This window comes from Camelus bactrianus, chromosome 15, assembly GCF_048773025.1.
Source record: "Camelus bactrianus isolate YW-2024 breed Bactrian camel chromosome 15, ASM4877302v1, whole genome shotgun sequence".
Lineage (NCBI taxonomy): Eukaryota > Metazoa > Chordata > Mammalia > Artiodactyla > Camelidae > Camelus > Camelus bactrianus.
Window position 1 is genome coordinate 58,060,769 of NC_133553.1, and position 19,669 is coordinate 58,080,437.

Here is a 19,669-nt window from a genome sequence, read left to right on the forward strand (position 1 = left end):
TATTTGACATAAAATACCATCATATTGGCACAAAAATTTCTGAATGTTTACTCTCAGTTTCTACAGTCACCTCAGGGTGGACATGTAATGAAGTTTGTGAACTGGCACTGTTCTGCAGACTGCACTTTGGGTAATACTGCTGTCGATTTTCTGACAAATGAGGAAAGCCAAGGATGCTACATTGTGCTTTTGGTTACACACCAGGTTGTATGCTCTTCAAAGACATGTTCGTATGTTTTTCATCTTTTTTTGAGAACTTAGGACAGGGCCTGATAGGAAGCTGGTTGAAATTCAATGATATTGATTATACAGTGATAACAAGTGATGTCATGAAAATGAATGGGCTAGCACAAATCCTGCAAAAATTCAAAACTGAATTGTGAAGTAATAACATAAGGAGAGTTTCCATATCAAATTATCACCTTTTTCATCAGGGATAAAATAGGCCTTAGACATTTTCTAATGAAGTACTTTCAATCCTAAATGTCAATTGAGAGTCATTCAGTGCCTCAACTTTGAGAATACAAAAGCTAAGTGATGCCAAAGATAGTTTACAGAAGGGAATAAAGCCTAGGAGATTTAGCAAGGTCGAACCATTTCAAATTATCACTTTTGTAAGTCACAAGCAGTTGAATACTGGCAATTTTATGTAGTTCAATCTATAGATACAGCAACATGGAATGTTAATACTAGGGGTAGGAGTACATAGAGATCATTTAGCAAATCCCCTTCATTTAGTTTTAGGGAAACTGAAGCCGTAAGAGTTTCAAACAGCAAAACCATTTTCTAACTAACTGTAAGTACAGTAAATCAGACTTCACTATTGTACTGAAGGTAAATAAAAGACAAAACTGAATTGCTTTTCTCTTGGACTATTTCTACTTACTTTTTAGACTATGTTCTACTTAAAATAATAGCATAAACAATTTCAAGGGAAGTATTTAGTTTTTTTAAAACAAGAAGACTTTTAAGAGGGTTAGAAAACACTGATTTACCTAAATCATTTTTTGGACAATTTCACTTGCTTTGTAGCTCATCATATTCTAAGAGTCCATAGGAATGCAGCTAATTTCTTTTGACTTGGTATTTGATCCTTGTGTAAATACATATTTCTGACAAAATATTCTCATGAAATAAATCAGGAGAAAACACATTCTCTTGGTATGACCCTTTACTAACAAGCTAATATTAATAGTTACTAGAGGCAAATTACTTTTACTTTCTCAAGGTCTTATTTCTTTGTGCTGACAACTGGTAGCATTCTGTAGTTTATAGACTTAGCTAAAGTAACATCTGCCCATTATGGCATAGCAAATTCTTGGAACCTTAACAGAGCTGTTGACCAGGAAAGGTTTGTTTTTGTTTACCGTGAGTAGTTTCTATGGGGATCAAACTATTGTTAGTTCTTGGTTAGCCTCCTATGCTTATCAGTCTGTTTTCTTCAGAAATGATGATGAATTTAAATCTGCGCAATGTGTTCCAGTTCACCTACTTAATGAAAGTTGGGGGATTGCATAACTTTTGAAATTCTTAATTACTGTTCCCATTAAGGGGTTGGAGAAGCAAATATTTATATAATCATGCATTATCTTGGTTAATTCCTAATCATTCTTTCTTCTTGGACATAACTTAGTCACTGAAAAAATAGCTATCCATTCAAACTACTGCTTTGGCATATTCCTGCAATACATATATTTTTTACAATATTAAAAAACCCACATATAATATAACTGGAAAAAGAGTTATTTCTAAGCAGAGTGAGATTGATGGCACAGTGACTTCCTACCAAAGAGTTGATTATAATAAAGGGGGGAAAAGTTATTTTACAGTGAAGAAACCTGACAAACACTACTTGAGCTAGGTTTCGTTTACAGTGGTAAGCCGTGTTGCTAGCATATACCCTTGATATGGTATGATGAGAATGACAGTTTACCTCTAACCTTTCTTCCAAACCCCTCAACCCTAGTCTAACTATGAGAAAAACAGGAGGCAGATCCAAACTGAGGGACATTCTACAAAATACCTGGCCAGTACTCCTCAAAACTGTCAAGGTTATCAAAAACAAGGTAAGTTTGAGAAACTATCTTAGCTGAGGGAAGCTGAAGGAGACATGATGACTAAATGTAATGTAACTTGGATGGGATCCTGGAACATAAAAAGGACGTTAGGTAAAAACTAAGGAAACATGAATAAAGTCTAGACTGTGGTTAATAATGTATTACTATTGGTTCATTAATTGTTACAGGTGTGACCATACTAATGTAAGATGTTTATAGCCTGGAAAATTGAGTGTGTGGTATATTGAAACTCTGTACTAGCTTCGCAAGTTTTCTATAAATCTATTCCAAAGTTAAAGTTTTATTAAAAACATTAAAAAATTATAGATACTACTAGAGCCCTCTATATGCCTCTCAGATTTCATGCTCATTGAAATAATCACTAGACTGCATCATGTGTTTATCAATCTCATGCAGAAGTTTACATTTTTACTACATATAAATTTTAAATTTATAGTATTTTTCATCTTATAAAATTTCATATAAATTGTATCATACTTTATATATTTGTGTGCAGTTGCATTTTTTGTTATTGTTGTTCAGCATTATGTTTGTGCTTTATCCATGTTAATAGATATAGCTACTTAATTTATTGTGTATTAGTTCATTGTTTGAATGTCACTAACCATTTTTTTGGTTATAGTTCTGAACATTAGGGTTGATTCTTATTTATTACTGCTACCAGCATTGTTGCAATAACCATTCCTGTTTAGGACTCTGAGTGCATGGTTCTAAGAGTTCCTCTAAGGCTTTTCCATTGCAGAAGTGAGTAGAATACATAGGTCTAGAATACGTAAATCTTAAATTTTGGTAGAGAATGCAAGACTACTCTTCAAAAATGTTATGTTCTCACGACAGTGTGTAAGAATTGTTGGTGAGGAAGTGAAGAAACAATATTCAGTATTGTGAGACATTTTACTTTTGGCAGTTTAATGGAGGGGAAATGGTATTAGTTTACATTTTCTTTATTACTAGTTAGGTTGAGCATATTTTTATTGATTGATTGATTATTTAGGGTTCCTTTTCTCTGAGTAGTCTGCTTGTATTTCTGGTCAGGTTCTTAGGTGGTATTCTTTTATTTGAAGGAGTTCTTTGTAAATTCTGCATACTACTCTTTTGTCAGTTACATACTTTACAAAATCTCAGTATTTCATTTGAATTTGTAACTTTTAGAAATGATATCTTTTTTGTAAGAAGTTGTTTTTATTTTTTGCTTTTAAAAAAACTGAGTATCATTTATATATGATAGTACTTAGATATTCAGTTTGAGTTTTGAGAAATCTATATTACCTGTGTAATTCACACCTCTGTCATCACCTTAGCTTTCTATTATTACCACGGAGAGCTCCCTCCTTCCCCTTCCCACTCAACCCCACCTCTGCCTCAGGTAACCACTGTTTTGATTTCTGTTATCATAGATTAGTTTTGCTTCTTCTAGATACTGGTCCTTTGTTGGATATGTGGCTTAAAATATTTTCTCCCGATTTGTACCTTGTCTTTTCATCCCCTTTTTGCACATGTTGAAAGTTCTCACCAAATAAAAGGACAAACTATATTGCATTCCTGGCAAATTTAGTACTTATTAAAACTGTGCAAAAAACACATTTTTATGTAAAAAGAAAAAGATTAATTTCTAGACCCAGGTAATTATAAATAGGTTTTTCCACATAATGTTAGATTGGACATTACCAATTCATGTGGGACGGTGTCAGCTCATTCTGTAGGATGCTCTTGAGCAGGGAGGGTTTGGCAAACTACATCCTGCAGGCCACACTGTCTGTTTTTGTAGAGCGCATGAGCTAAGAACGGTTTTTACATTTTTAAAGAGTTGGGCAAATAAAAAGAAGAATGTGTCACAGAGATGGTAACATCTTTACAGAAAATTTGCCAACCCTATTTTCTTGAGCACTGTAGGATGCCTGGCATCCCTGGCTCCTGCTCACTAGATGCCAACAACATTCCAGTCGCTATGAGACCAAACATAGCCCCAACATTTCTCAAGTACCTTGAGGGAGCAATAGTACCTTGTTGAGAACCACTACCCTAGTTTATTAGTTTTCAATTTTTATTCCTTTGTGACACACTTAAAGGTTTGTAATACATACATGATATGTTCCCATGCAGAGTTCTCTTGTTTGTAATTTTCTTTTTTTCCCCTCCATTCAAGGAAACAGAATTAAAATGAAGAAAAAAATTGTTAATATAAAGATAAACTTGGGGAGTCACATTTCCCAATTTCAAAAATTTACAAAAAGCTACAATTATCAAGATAGTGTTTTCCTGGCAGAAAAGACATATAGATCAATGAAACAAAATTGAAAGTCTAGAAATAAACCCTTATACTTATGGTCAGTTTTCGACAAGGGTGCCGAGACAATTCAATGGGGAAAACATTAGTCTCTTCAACAAATGGTGCTTTGACATCAACATGCAAATGAATGAAATTAGAATTTTACCTCACACAATATGCAAAAATTAACTAAAATGGATTAAACACCTAAATGTTACAGCTAAAACTGTAAAACACTTGGGAAAAGACATAGGTGTAAATTCTCACAACCTTGGTTTATTCACTGTGTTTTAGATGACACCACAAGCACAAGCAACAAAATATAAAAATAGATAAATTGGATTTCTTCCAAATTAAAAATTTCTGTGTTTCAAAGGACACCATCAAGAATGTTAAAAGACAACCCTCAGAATCAGAGAAAATGCTTGCAAATCATACATCTGATAAGGGACTAACATCCAGAACATATAAAGAACTTTTACAACTCAACAATATGAGAAAACCCAATTAAAAACTGAGCAAATACTTGAATGGACATTTATCTAAAGAAGATATGCAAGTTGCATATAAGCAGATACAAAGATGCCCAACATCATGAATCATTAGGGAAATGCAATCAAAACCACAATGAAATACCGCTTCACCTAGTATGGCTAAAATAAAAAAGGCAGACAATAGCAAGTGTTGGTGAGGATGTAGAGAAATTGAAGCCCTTAAACATTTCTGGATTGTAAAATAGAATGGCTACTTGGGAAAACAGTTGAACAGTTCCTTAAAATGTTCAACATAGAGTTCCCATATGATTCAGCACTCCTACTCCTAAATATATATGCAAGAGGATTGAAACTTTCATAAGAAAACTTTTATGTGCACATTCACGTCACCGTTACTCATAATAGCCAAAGAGTAGAAACAACTCAAAGCCCGTTAACTGATGAATGGATAAATAAAATGTGCTATATTCTACAATGGAATTTTATTCAGAAAAACAAACAAACAAAAAAGGAACGAACAATGCAGATGAACCTTGAAAACATAATGCTAATTTTAGGATGGTCACAAAAAGCCAAATATCGCATGATTTGACTTATATAAACATCCATTATCTATAGAAAAAGAAAGTAGATTAATAGTTGCCAGGGGCTGGGGTCAAGGGAATGGAGATTAACTGCTGACTCTGGCCATGGCGTTTCTTTTTGTGTTGAAATCGATTGTAGTGGCTTTTGCACAACTCTGAATATGCTAAAAACCACAGAATACCTAAGATGGTGGCTTTTTTCTTAGTAAACCGGTTTAAAAAAAAAAAAAGATAGCCTTGAAAATCCTCTGTTTTATACATGTGAAAATCAGTCTTCACAAATTTCAATACTTCTACTACTAGTAATAGCACTACTTGTAATATACCTCATAGTAGAATGTTTCACAACATCTTGACTAATAACCACTACAGCAGGTAGTGGCCAGCTGTTGGATAGCTTAAACAGGGAAGTGATAGGATCCTATTGATATTTTAGATAGATCACTTTGGTGGTGGTATAGAAGGTAGACCTGAGGAGCCTAGTTCAGGTGTAAGATAATGGGGCCTCTATCAGGTAGTGGGGATAGTACAGAGGGGACATATTATTAGAGAATCAGATATAAAAATCAGTAGAATTTGATGATTAAAAGATTATATAATAACTTACAATGGAGTATAAGCTACAAAAATGCTGAATCACTGTGCTGTACACCTGAAAATAATATAATATCGTGAATCAACTATACTTCCATAAAAATTAATTAATTAAAAAAAAGGCTAGATGCATTAGTTCTTAGCCTTTGTTGCCCATTAAAATCATTTGAGAACCTTTTAAACAATACCAGTGCCTGGGCCCCACTCTAGAATTTGTAGAAATCAGAATTTTGGGGGTAGATTCTGGGCACTCATATTTTAGAATTGTATCTCATGATTCTGATGTGCAGCCAGTGTTGAGAACCACTAACTCAAGTTGTGGAGAAGAGGGAAGAATCAAGGATAAGTGAATACCAGGCTGCCAACTTAGGTTACTAGTAGATAGAGGTGGCCTTTAATGTCTGTTCCATGGTAACTACTCAAATATTTCTTGAATTAAATGAAAATTCATGACTTTGAACTGGAACCAAAATCAATGCCTCATTTAATTTCTAATTATTCTAAATTTGGATGAATTGACCCCAGTTCAAGATATTATTAACTGGAACCCAACCAAAATAACCTCTATCACAAATGAAGTTAAATCAAAATGGATTTTTTGATATGCTTTGAGGAAAAGAATGATAAAAATCACCTGTGTTGATGGCGATATTGTGAATCAAAATGCCAATGGAGATAATTTTATTTATAGTATATTATACAAATTAGTGTTTCTACTGAGTGGCGTTGCCAGAGATTTGGGGTCCTGATACCTGGAAATAGGCAGATATTCAGTAAATATTTGTTGAATTGTAATGTGAAATATCTTTATTCTATGTTATAATATTTATCATACAATTATTATATTAATGGAGAAATGAGAGACAGCTTGTTTGTATTTCAGCTCCAGTTCCACCCACTCTGCCTACACTCTACCTGTACACACCCTACCTTTACATTCTCACTGCTTCTGCTCAAGTTTAGGTGGGATTCTTATTTCCAAATGATAAGAATACAGCTTAAACTATCTTGAATACTAAATGGGATTTTTTGGTGCCTGCAGGTGGAAAGGATGCTGAGATAACATAAGGAATTGAAGGAAGGTCTGCAGGAACCTAGCCTTGGGGATTACAGAACACGGATATCACTCCACTAGAACCCACTCTCATCTCTGCTTGGTTTCATTCTATTTTATTGCAGTCAGGCCTTTGTCAAAAGATCAAAATGGTTGTCTGCAACCGCACAGCCTTATGTTCTGGTACCATGACCTGAAGAGGCAAGATCATTTCTACCCCTGCTCTAAATTGAGAGATTCATTTGGCTCAATCACTGTGCCCAGAGAAAGGAGGTACTTTCTAAGAAAGTAGAAAGTATATGTTGGTTTGGAGCTCATACCAACCCCCATGGGCAGGCAGGGGAAAGTTTGTTCTGGGACCAGATCATCAGCTATCACTGTCCTATCCAAGGCTCCGTTGCCCCAGCCCTTTGATGATTTCCCACTTCAGTTTAGCTGTTTACTGTTCTCAGAACAGCAATGGCAATTAAGATTTGAAAATGTATGGAAAAGCACAAAGTAGTATACAGTTTCAGAGTAGTATTATTGAATATGAGCTGTTTGGTTGAAAATGGGCTACAAAACTAAAATAACACCTTCATTTAACAAAATTTACTTAGTACTTCATATGGACAAGGCATTGTACAGTTATAGTATATCAAACCAAGCCTGGTTATAAGGCACTGTGAAATTATGTAAGATTTCATCAGAGAACTAATTAATTTTATTCTCTTATTTTATTATTTTATTTTTATATATATATTTTTTTATCTGTTATTTTGTTACTTCCCCACCATGGAACTGCATATTTATAGAATCTCATTATTGATAGAGAATTTGAGTGACATGGAATTTTTAACAGTAGCTTTTCTGAAATTTGATATTTTCAAAGGGAATATTTTTATACTTATGAAGAGCTTATTCTCATTACTGTCTTTTGATGACCCTTTTTGAAAGCTTATTCAGTGATTAAAAATCACTCAAAATGTGATCTGTAGTTGAGAAGCTTTTTCTAGTTATCTACCGGATTCAAATTTATTACTTTTTCTGTCATTATAGTCTATTGCATCTGCAGACATGGATTTCAACCAGCTGGAGGCATTCCTGACTGCTCAAACCAAAAAGCAAGGTGGGATCGCATCTGACCAAGCTGCTGTCATTTCCAAATTCTGGAAGAGCCATAAGACAAAAATCCGAGAGAGCCTCATGAACCAAAGTCGCTGGGACAGTGGGCTTCGGGGCTTGAGCTGGAGAGTTGATGGCAAATCGCAGTCAAGGCACTCAGCTCAGATACACACTCCTGTTGCCATAGTGGAGCTGGAAATAGGGAAAAGTGGACAGGTGAGTTCAACTTCAGTCAATTTCCCTTTGTCAACTATATTTTCCATTGCATATTAGTCATACATTCAAATTGAGTTTATGTAACACTCTTTGTTTGCGGAGATAATAGCAGTAGACTCTGTTTCTTAGAATCCCTTTTCCAAGATAGAATCATCTGAAATTTTGGATATTCCCAACTGTGGATAGTCTGAAAACCAGCCTCTGGCAGCTATCTCAGAAGAACAAAATGGGTCAGTAATTGTTGATTGCACAGAAGTTGGCCACTGCTCCACTTAGGTTAGAGCTCAGAGTTCTTGGCGTTTGGCCAGAATCTCCAATGCAATGATAAGGATGCTAAGTAAAGACCAGGAATTGAGATTAAACAAAACAGAACAAAAACTATCTCACAAAACTCATCTTTATAGGCAGGCATAGGAAGCAGTGTATTTTAATTACAGTATTGTTCCTAAATACCCTAAGTATACTACTTCTGTCCTTGAGCCTCCAGATAATTTTTAATTGATCTTGATTGTTTACAAAACAGTATTGCTTTCCTTGCAGTTTCCAGTGTCACTATAGCAGACATCTACATGTTTTTTTTTTAAGTCATTCAGTTTGTACTCAAGATGACTGCCAGATCAGGCTTTTAATGACCAAGTTATGTCTTTTGGGGAAAAAAAGCAGCAACTTGTATTTAGGAAGAGAAAACCCAGATCACTGACTTAGTTAACCAGATTTATTTTTAGATAAATAATCAAATAAGGGCTTCTATTACATCCTATAATAGAAATTTATATCTTTTCTTCTAATGATGAGAACATTTGTTTAGCTGACAAGTTCCCTCACATATTCCCTTTTGGACTTTCTTGGGTATTTTCAGTATTTGTGGTTCTGTAATGCCTTTAATTTTAATTTAAAAGATAATTCTTTTTAAAAAAATTGTTTTTCAAAATATATTTTGGGGACCTTTTATTCAGTTATTTTGCAGTAGTGCTAATTGCCTTTATTGACTTTGGTTTGTCTGATCCTAAAGTCCATTTTCTGAATGGTTTTTTTTTTTCAGGGTGGGGAGTAAATCAGGTTTATTTATTTATTTATTTTTGGAGAAGGTACTTGGGATTGAACCCAGGACCTCATGCATGCTAAGCATGCACTCTACCACTTGAGCTATACCCTCTCCCTTATTTTCTTAACCATTGTGTTATAACAACTTTCCTCCTGTTGTTCCTAGTCCAAACATCTGACAGATTAGAAAGGTGCAGAAAGTGTAACTGATTATCTAAGTTTCACCAGCCATTTGTATAGGCTATTTATTTTTTATTCTGTCGGTAGTGATTATTTCATTTTGTCTTGAAGTATTTATCATTTGGGCAGGAATATGAAAACGTACATGTCTACTTTGACTTTCCTAGAAAGCAATCATAGTATTTCTTTAACTTGATGTTTTCCTAATATTTCTTAAACTGGGGTTTATAATGTGCCTTTTGATTTTAGTAACCTATATACCATCTGAATCTATTGGGTATTGCTACAGCAGTTTTTAAATCTATTTTTAAGTTCCTATGGTTTTTCTTCCATTTTGTTAGCTACAGTGACAAAAATATTTTTTTTTACTGAATGATTTTTGCCAATCAGTAAATCTAAACACTCTACAAATGATCAGAGATAATATGAAACAAATGGACATTGCTGTCTTTCTTGAAGATTTACCTATCTCAATAGAATTAGTAGGTCTTAGAAGTCAGAGTCCTTAAGCACTCATCTAAGGTGAATTACATAGATGAGGTAGGATATCCCCATTTTCTAAAGAAGGTATATGAGACAGATTAGTGACTTGCTTCAGACGTAGCTGTTAAGTGGTAAAGTGAAAACTAAAATGGGGATCACCAAACTGATTTTTTCCAAAAACCATTGATACCAACAATTAGGAACTTTTATTAGCTTTTCACAATAGTCTGTGCCAAGAAAACATGTCGGTTATACAATGAGGTAATTGAGAGCATAGGTAGGAATATCACTCAGTAATAGGAAGGAAAAAATTTGTGATACACACAAGATAGTTGAATCTCAAAATCATTTCCTAAGTGAAATAAGCCAGATGAAAACTTTTTTTTAGTGTAATATATGATTCTACTCATATAAAATCCTACAAAATGCAAAGTAATCTATAGTGACAAAAAGCAGATGCCTTGGGATAAGAGTAGAGGGAGGTTAGATTAGATTAGAGGGATGCATGAAAATTTTTAAGTGTGGTAAAAATGTTATGTTCATTTTAGCAATGGTTTCATGGTATACATATGTCAAAACTTATAAAATTGTATACTTTAGGTATGCAGTTTATTGTGCATTGTTTATACTCCAAAGTTGTAAAGAAAATGGTTGACATGAAAATGATTGAAAATGTCATTTAACCTGCAAAATCCTTTTAATGCAAATATACTCTTAAGTCAATAAAAGTTATAAAGAAAAAAGTAAACTATAGTAGAACCTGGCTGACAGTAAAATATACAACCCAAATCCTACAGGAAATGTTTTTGTGAGACCTGGATCCTTGGTTAGTACTTCTGTCAGTTTCTAGATGAATGTTATTTATGAGATAGTCCACTAAACCAAACCAGTTTTTAGAACACATGTAGGCAACTCAGTCAAAGTTGTTTTCACACTGCTGACACTAGATGAGCTTGTGAGAGAATTCATGATCCTAGGATATCAAGAGGTTGCTTCCAAGAAGAATGACCAAGTTTTTTTGAACTCTGGTGTGTGTTTGTGTGTGTGTGTGTGTGTGTTCATGTACCCCAAGCAACTAAATTACTGTCTTTAAATTATGCATTTTAAATCAGTGGTTCTCAGTCATGGCTGCACATAAAAACTCACCTGTGGAGCTTTAAAAATTGTCATACTCAGGCATACATCAGACCAATTAAATAAGAACCTGTGGGGATGGGACCTGGGCATCAGTAATCTTTAAAACTGGTGATTTCAATATTCAACCAAGGTTGAGAACCTATGTGATAAATACTCTGATTTGAAATGTTAATAGAGCTTAGTATCAAAATTTTACAGTGAGAATTCAATATATGTTGGCACGTTACTTCTGCTTGCCATTATTTGTTAAGTGCTTGGGGACCGTTTATTCAAGCACTGGATGTGGTCGGGGGTATTTTTTTGTTTTCCCCTCCCTTTTTGAATTTCTCTCTATTGCTCAGTTTGTCTGCGTTAGTCCTTTCTTTGGTGCAAAAAGTGCATTTGACAATTGGGAGCCAAGTGCATACATTAACTTTTTTTTTTTATTAACCACAATATATAATGCCTTTAGGATATGATGATGCCAAAGTAGTAGAGAAGTAACTAAGGCAGATACATTTATGGAACTATGCAGAGCTAGAGGAAATAACTATGCACTAGTGACCTAATTACCTGTCTTATAGAATGGTTCTTTTCAACAGAAATAAAATATTTGCAAGAATAAAACATGAGTTCAGTTGTAAAAGTACACAGAAACTTTGAGGCAAACATTTCATGTCCAAAGAGAAGAACGTCAGTGCTTTGCTTATATAGTTGAGATCCTTTCATATTTGGTCCTAAATCACTGAGGGGCCTAAGCCTTGAGGACTATTAAAATCTAGCATGTATCTTTAGGTAAGTTTTTATTGTTTTGCTTACTTCATTAACATCATTGTTGTGTTTTCCCTTCTTGGAAATTGAATAGAAATTGTAATGGAGTGTGTCCTTTTTTAAAACAGTAACTTTTGGGGAAATAATTTATATGTTTCATGGAGTCTCGAATGTGGGTTTTTTTTTTTTTTTGAGACTGAATTTTGACATTTTATAAAGATGTGTTGGGTTTTCTTTTGTGACTTCTTGTTTTCAAGACCAGTAAGTCGTTTTGAGAGGAAACATTTAGCCACAGCTTCCGTTCTGGACCATTTAGTAATAAATTATTTCTCCTTTCTTTTACTCAATTGTTCTTTTATAAGCATTTAGAGATAATGCCTTGCCTATAGAGATCCTGAAATATCAAACTCAGTTTCTTTATTGCCCTTTTAAAAAAAATGGCTAATGGAGGATGTCAAGATGGTGGAGTGGTAGGGCCACAAGCTCTTTCCTTGCTACTACAGTGAAACCAGAACTGAATGTTAAACAACCATCGAAAAAAAGACTAGAACCTAGCAAAAAAGATCTTCTGCAATTGGAAGCATAAACACAGCAGGATGGCAGGACGGGTGTGCTCGCCATATAATTGGGCCCCATACCCCCCACAAGCTGAATAATAGTTAAGTTGCAGAGGCCCTCCCACAGGAGTGAGAGCTCTAAGCCCCACGTCAGTCTCCCCAGCCCAGGTTCTGGCATTGGGAAGAGAAGGAGACCCCAGGACATCTGGTTTTGAAGGCCAGCAGGGCTTGGCTCTGGGAGCCTCACAGGACTGGGGGAAATGGAGACTCCACTAGCTTGGAAAGGGTACACAGAGACTCGCGTGCACCAGGTCCAAGGGCAGAGGCAGTGATTTCATAGGAACCTGGGCCAGGCTTGCGTGTTGGATTTGGAGGGTCTCCTGGGGGATGTGGGAGATGACTGTGGCTTACTAAGGGACATAAAAGCTGGTGGTGGACATTCTGGGAGTGGTCATCTACATGAGCTTTCCTGGAGGCTGACATCTTGATTGGATCATTAGCATCAAGACCTAACCCCACCCAGCAGCCTGTAGGGAAGCCTCAGACCACACAATATACAGAGTGGGAACACAGCCCCACCCATCTGCAGACGTCCTAAGCCACAAAGTCCCTACCCACCAGAGGTCCAGGACCAAGCTTCACCCAGCAGTGTGCAGGCATAAGCCTCTAGTGCAGCCTCATCTACCAGGGGCAGATACTAGAAATAAGAAAGCAACAATCCCAAAGCCTGTGGAAGGAATCCACAAACAGAGAATGATAGACGATATGAGGCAGCAAAGGAATATCTCCTTGGCCAAGGCACAAGATAAAATCCTAGAAGAACAAATAAGTGATGAGGAGATAGGCAATTTATCTGAGAAAGAGTTTAAAGTAATGATGGTGAAGATATTCAGAGAACTCAAGAGGAGTATAGATGCACAGAGCAAACTTTTTAGCAAAGAGTTGGAAAATATAAAGAATACCCAAACAGTTGAAGAATAAAATCACTGAAATGAATAACACACTAGAAAGAACCAAGAATAGACTAAATGAGGTAGAAGAATGGATCAGTGAGCTAGAAGACAGATTAGTGGAAATCACTACTGCAGAACGGAAAAAAGAAAACGGAATGGAAAGAAATGGATAGTTTTAAGAGAATTCTGGGACAACATGAAGTGCACTAATATTCCCATTATAGGGATCCCAGAAAGTGAAGAGAGAGAGTAAGGATCTGAGAAAATTTTTGTAGAGATAATCACTGATTCCCCCAACTTGGGGAAAGGAAACAGTCACCCAAGTCCAGGAAGCACAGAGAGTACCACACAGGATCAACCCAAAGAGGAACACACCAAGGCACATAGTAATCAAATTGACAGAAATTAAGGATAAAGAGAAAGTATTAAAATTAGCGAGAGAAAAGCAACAAATAACATACAAGGGAACTCCCATAAGGTTATCAGCTGATTTTTCAGCAGAAACTCTGCAGGCCAGAAGGGAGTGGCACAATATATTTAAAGTGATGTAAGGGGAGAACTTACAACCAAGAATACTCTATCCAGCAAGGCTCTCAGTTAGACTTGATGGAGAAATCAAAAGCTTCACAGATAAACAAAAGCTAAAAGATTTCAGCACCACCAAACAAGCTTTACAACAAATGCTAAAGAACCTTCTCTAGTCATCAAACCATAAGAAAAGAGAACAAAAAGAAGATAGAAAAAAAAAAAAAAAAGACCTACAGAAGATTGCTTTGGCTGTTCGGGGTCTTTTGTGGTTCCTTATAAATTTTGGAATTGTTTGTTCTAGTTCTGTGAGGAATGTTGTGAGTATTTTGGTGGGAGTTCCATTGGATCTGCGGATTGGTTTGGGTAGTGTGGCCATTTTGATGGTGTTGATTCTTCAATCTAAGAGCACAAGAAAATTTTCCATTTCTTTGTGTCATTTTGGTTTTTGGAGTGTAGGTATCCTCCTTTGTTAAGTTTATTTCTAGGTATTTTGATGTTTTTGATGTAATGGAAATGTTTATGCTGGTTATAAAATTCTGGTTTTTGAAATGAAAAAAAAAAAGTGAATGAAGGGCTGCAAATGGCAAAATATCCTTCTTTCTTATGGGTGAGTTGTATTCCCTTACATATATGTATATATGCTGCATCTTCATTATCTCTTCAACTGTTGATGTGCACTTAGATTGCTTCCATATCTTGGCAATTATAAATAATGTTGCTATTAATAGGGTGTATGTATCTTTTTGAATTAATTCTTACTTTGTGGCTGGCTTTATTCCTTTGATAACTATGTAAGTTTAAAAAGCTAAAGCTCTAAACGTTATTGGAAATAATAAATAGTTCACATATGTATAAAAATAAGTGCAGTAAAAAAAAAAAAAAAAAAAGAAATGAGCTATCAAGCCATGAAAGACATGGAAGAAACTTAAAAGACATATTACTACATGAAAGAAGCCAGTCTGAAAAGGCTACAAACTGATTCCAACCAAATGACATTCTGGAAAAGTCACAGCTACAGAAACAATAAAAAGATCATGGTTTCCGGGGGCTTAGGGAGAGGGAGGGAGGGAGGAATGAACAGATGGAGCACAGGGGATTTTTAGGGCAATGAAATTATTCTGTACGATACTATAGTGGTGGCTACATGTCATTATGCATTTGTCAAAATGCATGGGATGTACAACGTCAAGTGAGCCCTAATGTAAACTATGGACTTTGGTTGATAATAACGTCCATGTTGGTTCATCAATTGTACCAAATATGCCACACTGATGAGGGATATTGAGGAATAGGGGAGTATATATATATGTGGGTGGGGAGGGCTATGTGCGAACTCTCTAATTTTCTGCTCAATTCTGCTGTGAACCTGAAACATCTCTAAAAGAATAAAGTCTTAATAATTAAAAAAAGGAAGAATATCTCGCCTGTCACATGCTACAACATGGATGGGCCTTGAAGGTATTATGGTAAGTGAAATAAGGTGGTCACAAAAAGACAAATACTGTATGAGTCCACAAATCTGTAGTATCTAAAGTAGGCAAATTCATAGAAACAGGAAGTAGAATGGTGGTTGCCAGAGGCAGGGGGAAGAGGAATATGGGGGAAGAGTGGCTGGTGTTATTGTCTTTTCTAGCTTTAGTATCCCAAGCGCCACCCTAGTTTTGGGCTGTGTCTTTACTGGTCTAATTTTTTTCTGACCAACTCATCATATACTCAGTCTTGTCACTTTTAAGCAGTTAGATGAGAGAATATTACATATCAAGAGAGTATATACAATGATATAATTACTCTAATTTAGAGGATCAAGGTAGGTTAGACTCTGTATTAAAAGGCCAACATTTTGTCTAAAACAAAGGTAAATTAACCTCAAAGGAAAGTAGTTGCTTATTTTTAATTTCCACAGTTCCTTCTAAAACGAAGTACGCTAATCTCCTTGTATAATTCTGGCTGGTATAGAGTAAGAACCTGCTAAAACCTGTGATTAATAATCAATTTATGCTGAGCTCTGTTTTGCACTAGTGTAGCTCCAACAAGCCTGAGCAGTGTCACAACCACCTGCTTTGTGTCAGGAGAAAAAGCCAAATTTAAAAAAGACATTTTCTCTCTCTCTCATTCCCTTTCTCTCTTACATATATATACACCCTTGTAAGTATGTGTATTAATATATGAGGAAATTTGTAAGGATAGGATATAGAGAGTAAATAAAATGACATTTTATTTTATTAACACTTAGTTACTATTTTGAGATCATGTTGCATTTCTCCAAATAGCTATGAAGTGGAGCTTAGATAATCTTACTTGGTTATACAGTCTGTAATGCTTGGCCTGTTTCTGGTAATTCTTGTATTTAAGGTTGATTTTCACATTTAGCAAGTGATAAAGGAAAGCCTCCAGAGAAACTATTCAAATGAATCTAATAAACAAACCACCCTTTTTCAGTAGGAATTGATGACATTTAACAGCTTGAGGATGCTAAGTCAGTTTAGAATATCTATTTTTTTAATTAAGGAATTTTCCATTTTATATTTTATATCAGGTTTAGAACATGGGGTTTATTTAAACTTTAATTCTGGGGGTGGGGTGGGGAATAGCTCAGTGGTAGAGTGCATGCTTAGCATGCATGAAGTCCTGGGTTCAATCCCCAGTGCCTCCATTAGAAAAATAAATAAATGAATTGACACAACATTGTAAAATGATTGTAAATCAATAAAAAATGTTAAAAAAAAGAAGAAAAAGAAATAAATGAAAATAAACCCAATTGCCTCCCCTCTAAAAAAATAAATAAATAAAAATACTTAAAAAAAAAACTTTAATTCTGAATGGATCAATCCTTTTTTGTAGCACTAAGATGCATTTGATAATAATTTGTTTTCTAAAGTTGTGGTCCTAAACTTACAGTTCCAAGATATAATTTATAGAAGGATGTGCCTAAAAGGCTTTGACAGCACAGAAAAGAAAAAGAATAAAAAATTTGGTCCTCCTTGAAACCCATTGTGATTTTCATTGTGTTTATTTTTGCTAAGAAACAAACATAGAGAACCAAACTTTAATATTTAAATTCTGAATAACTCTGAATTAGCTATTTACAAAAAAATACCTGTACAGAAGGAAATGTTTTACCAAAAAAAAAATGCTAAAAAACTTCTGTTTAACATTACTAATTAGAATGAATAATTACATAGCAGAATAGGTAATAGCTACTGGAAGAAAATGTAAGTTTTAAGTGTTCATCTAGTTTTGAAACGATTAAAATCAGAATTTTTCAGTATTTGATAATTTACCAGTTAAAATGTAGACATTTTGAGATATATTTTATATGAGAATTGTGTAATAATTGTGTAATAATAATTTAGTATTTTTGATGTATTAACGATTACTCCTCTACTATTAATATACTACTTGTGTTTTTTATTTTTAGTACTTGTGTTTGTTTTAGCCAAATCTTCGTTAAAAATTTTTATATAGTGTTTTTACATTTATTTTGATCTTAAATGATAACCTTTTGAGACTTGACCCATGAGCAACATTGACATACTTGAATTCTCTTTTCTTTAAAAGACTTGTCTTCCAGGATATCACATTTGCCTAATTTTCCTCCTAGCTTTCTAGTCTGTTTTTTAATTTGTTTTTTTTGGTTGGTTGGTTTTGTTTTCCTTTTTAGATCTTTTTTGCTTGTTCTTTCTTATTTCTCCAACTTCCCAGTGTTGGAGTGTTCCTGGGCTTAAGTTCTTGATCCTCTTTCTTCCTTATCTACAATGCACTTCCTAGGTGATCTCATTTAATTTCATGGATTTAAATACCATCTATAGCCTAACAACTCCCAAATTTATGTCTCCAAACTGGATTTCTTCCTTAAATTCCTGATTGTCTATTTATGACATACTTGAGAACTCTACTTAAATGTGAAAAAGTTAATCAAAAAATTGAGTATACCCCAAACTAATTTCCTCCTATGCCTCCCAAATTTGTTCCTCCTGCATTTTTTATCATCTCTGTCAGTGGTACATTCTTCCAGTTCATATCCTCTCTTTTTCTCATGTCCATATCTGGTCCATCATCAAATCTTGCTGAGTTTAGTTTGATTACTTCTCACTACTCCCCTCTACTCTGTTCAGATCACAGTCTCTTCTCTGTAAGATTATAATAATACCCTACTAGCTGACCTCTCTGCATCTCCTCTTTAGCTTATTTTCAACTCACAGCAGTGTGTCAACAGAGTGATTCTGTTAAAGGTTAAGTCAGTTAATATATTTATGATTCTCATCTCACTCTAGGGGCTTCCTCTCATAATCAGATTAATAGCTCTCTCCCTTACTCAGTCTATCTAGCTAGACACAGTGGCCTCCTTGCTGATTCATGGAACATGCTGAACATGCTCCCTCTTTAAGGTCTGTGCATTTGCTGTTCTCTCTTTCTGGATTGGTCTTCCCTCAGAATCTGCAGTTAGTCTTTTCATTTTCCTGAGGTCTTTTTAAAAAATTTACCTTCTCAGTAAGACTTTGACTGACCATCTCTCTAAAGGTTTAGTCCTCCACTTTCTCCTTTATTTTTTGAAAATTTTATTGAGCTGTTACTTCCATCCAATAAACTATTCATTTGAAGTATCCAATTTGATTAATTTTGGCTGGTGTATGCAGTTGTGAAACCACCACAGCAGTTAAGAGGCAGAATGTGTTCATCATCCCTTACGTCTCCTCATGCCCCTGTACAATCCATCTCTCTCTCTACCCCAATTTCGAGGCAACCACCAATCTATCTTTTATCATCATAGGTAGTTTTTTCTGCTTTATATTTTCTTCTTGTCATTTATTGCTACCTAGCATGCTGTATATTTTATTTTATTTATTAATCTTGTCTGTGGTCCACATTAGCATGTAAGGGGGGCAAGGATTATTACTGTTTTGTTCACTGCTATATGCTCAATGTCTAGGATGCTGCCTGGCACAATAATGTTCAGTAAATATTTGTGTAGGTGCTGAGGAACAATATAGACAAGTCTCGTCTCTTAAGGAGCTTACAGTAAACAAAAAATAGTAGTAATTATTGTGAGACTGTATATCAGAGCCTGAAGAGCCTTATCAAAGCTCTGAAAAGGAAATGGCTCTCTTTACCCAGGAAGTTGAGGAAAGCAGTTCTGAGGAGGTAACATTTGCATTTAATTTCTCTGGCTTCAACTCTGATTCAGAGCTGAGTGTCATGAACTAAGAACAACAAAAAAGTTGGCACAGGTTGTGTGAATTCTCTAGAGTTTATGAACATAACCCTTGCAATTAACGCATAGGTATGACCTTTAGCACTGGGTTAATACAGGTTCCTGATGATTTCCATTTCTTTTTTTTTTTTTTAAACCACTTCCTACATGGTTTTCCAGTTTCTTAAACTATAGGCAACGAGAAGTACCAAGAAATAAATCGGCAGAAAAATTGTTGTAAGCAACAGCAAGATTCATTTACTGCTGTGTTCTCAGCATCACTGTGTATCAGTATCATTTGAGGAGCTTTAAAAAATTATGGATGCCCAGACCCCACCCCAAAATAAAGGGCTTTTGCTTTTGTTTGAGAGAGGGAAGTTTTCTCTAAGGAGGCAGGCTGATACGAGAGCACAAAATACGTGTAGAGGGAACAGCAAGGGCAGGAAGTTGGCT

At 35.1% G+C, this 19,669-nt stretch overlaps 1 protein-coding gene across 2 annotated transcripts in view; it reads left to right on the forward strand.

Moving 5' to 3' along the window:
- Positions 1-19,669, forward strand: part of COMMD1 (copper metabolism domain containing 1) — a 109,243-nt gene that overhangs the window by 30,401 nt on the left and 59,173 nt on the right. For both annotated transcript variants that reach the window (XM_045514389.2, XM_074341197.1), the window contains exon 2: positions 8,112-8,393. In XM_045514389.2, the coding sequence (XP_045370345.2) occupies positions 8,112-8,393 (282 nt within the window). The remainder of the gene's footprint in view (positions 1-8,111; positions 8,394-19,669) is intronic.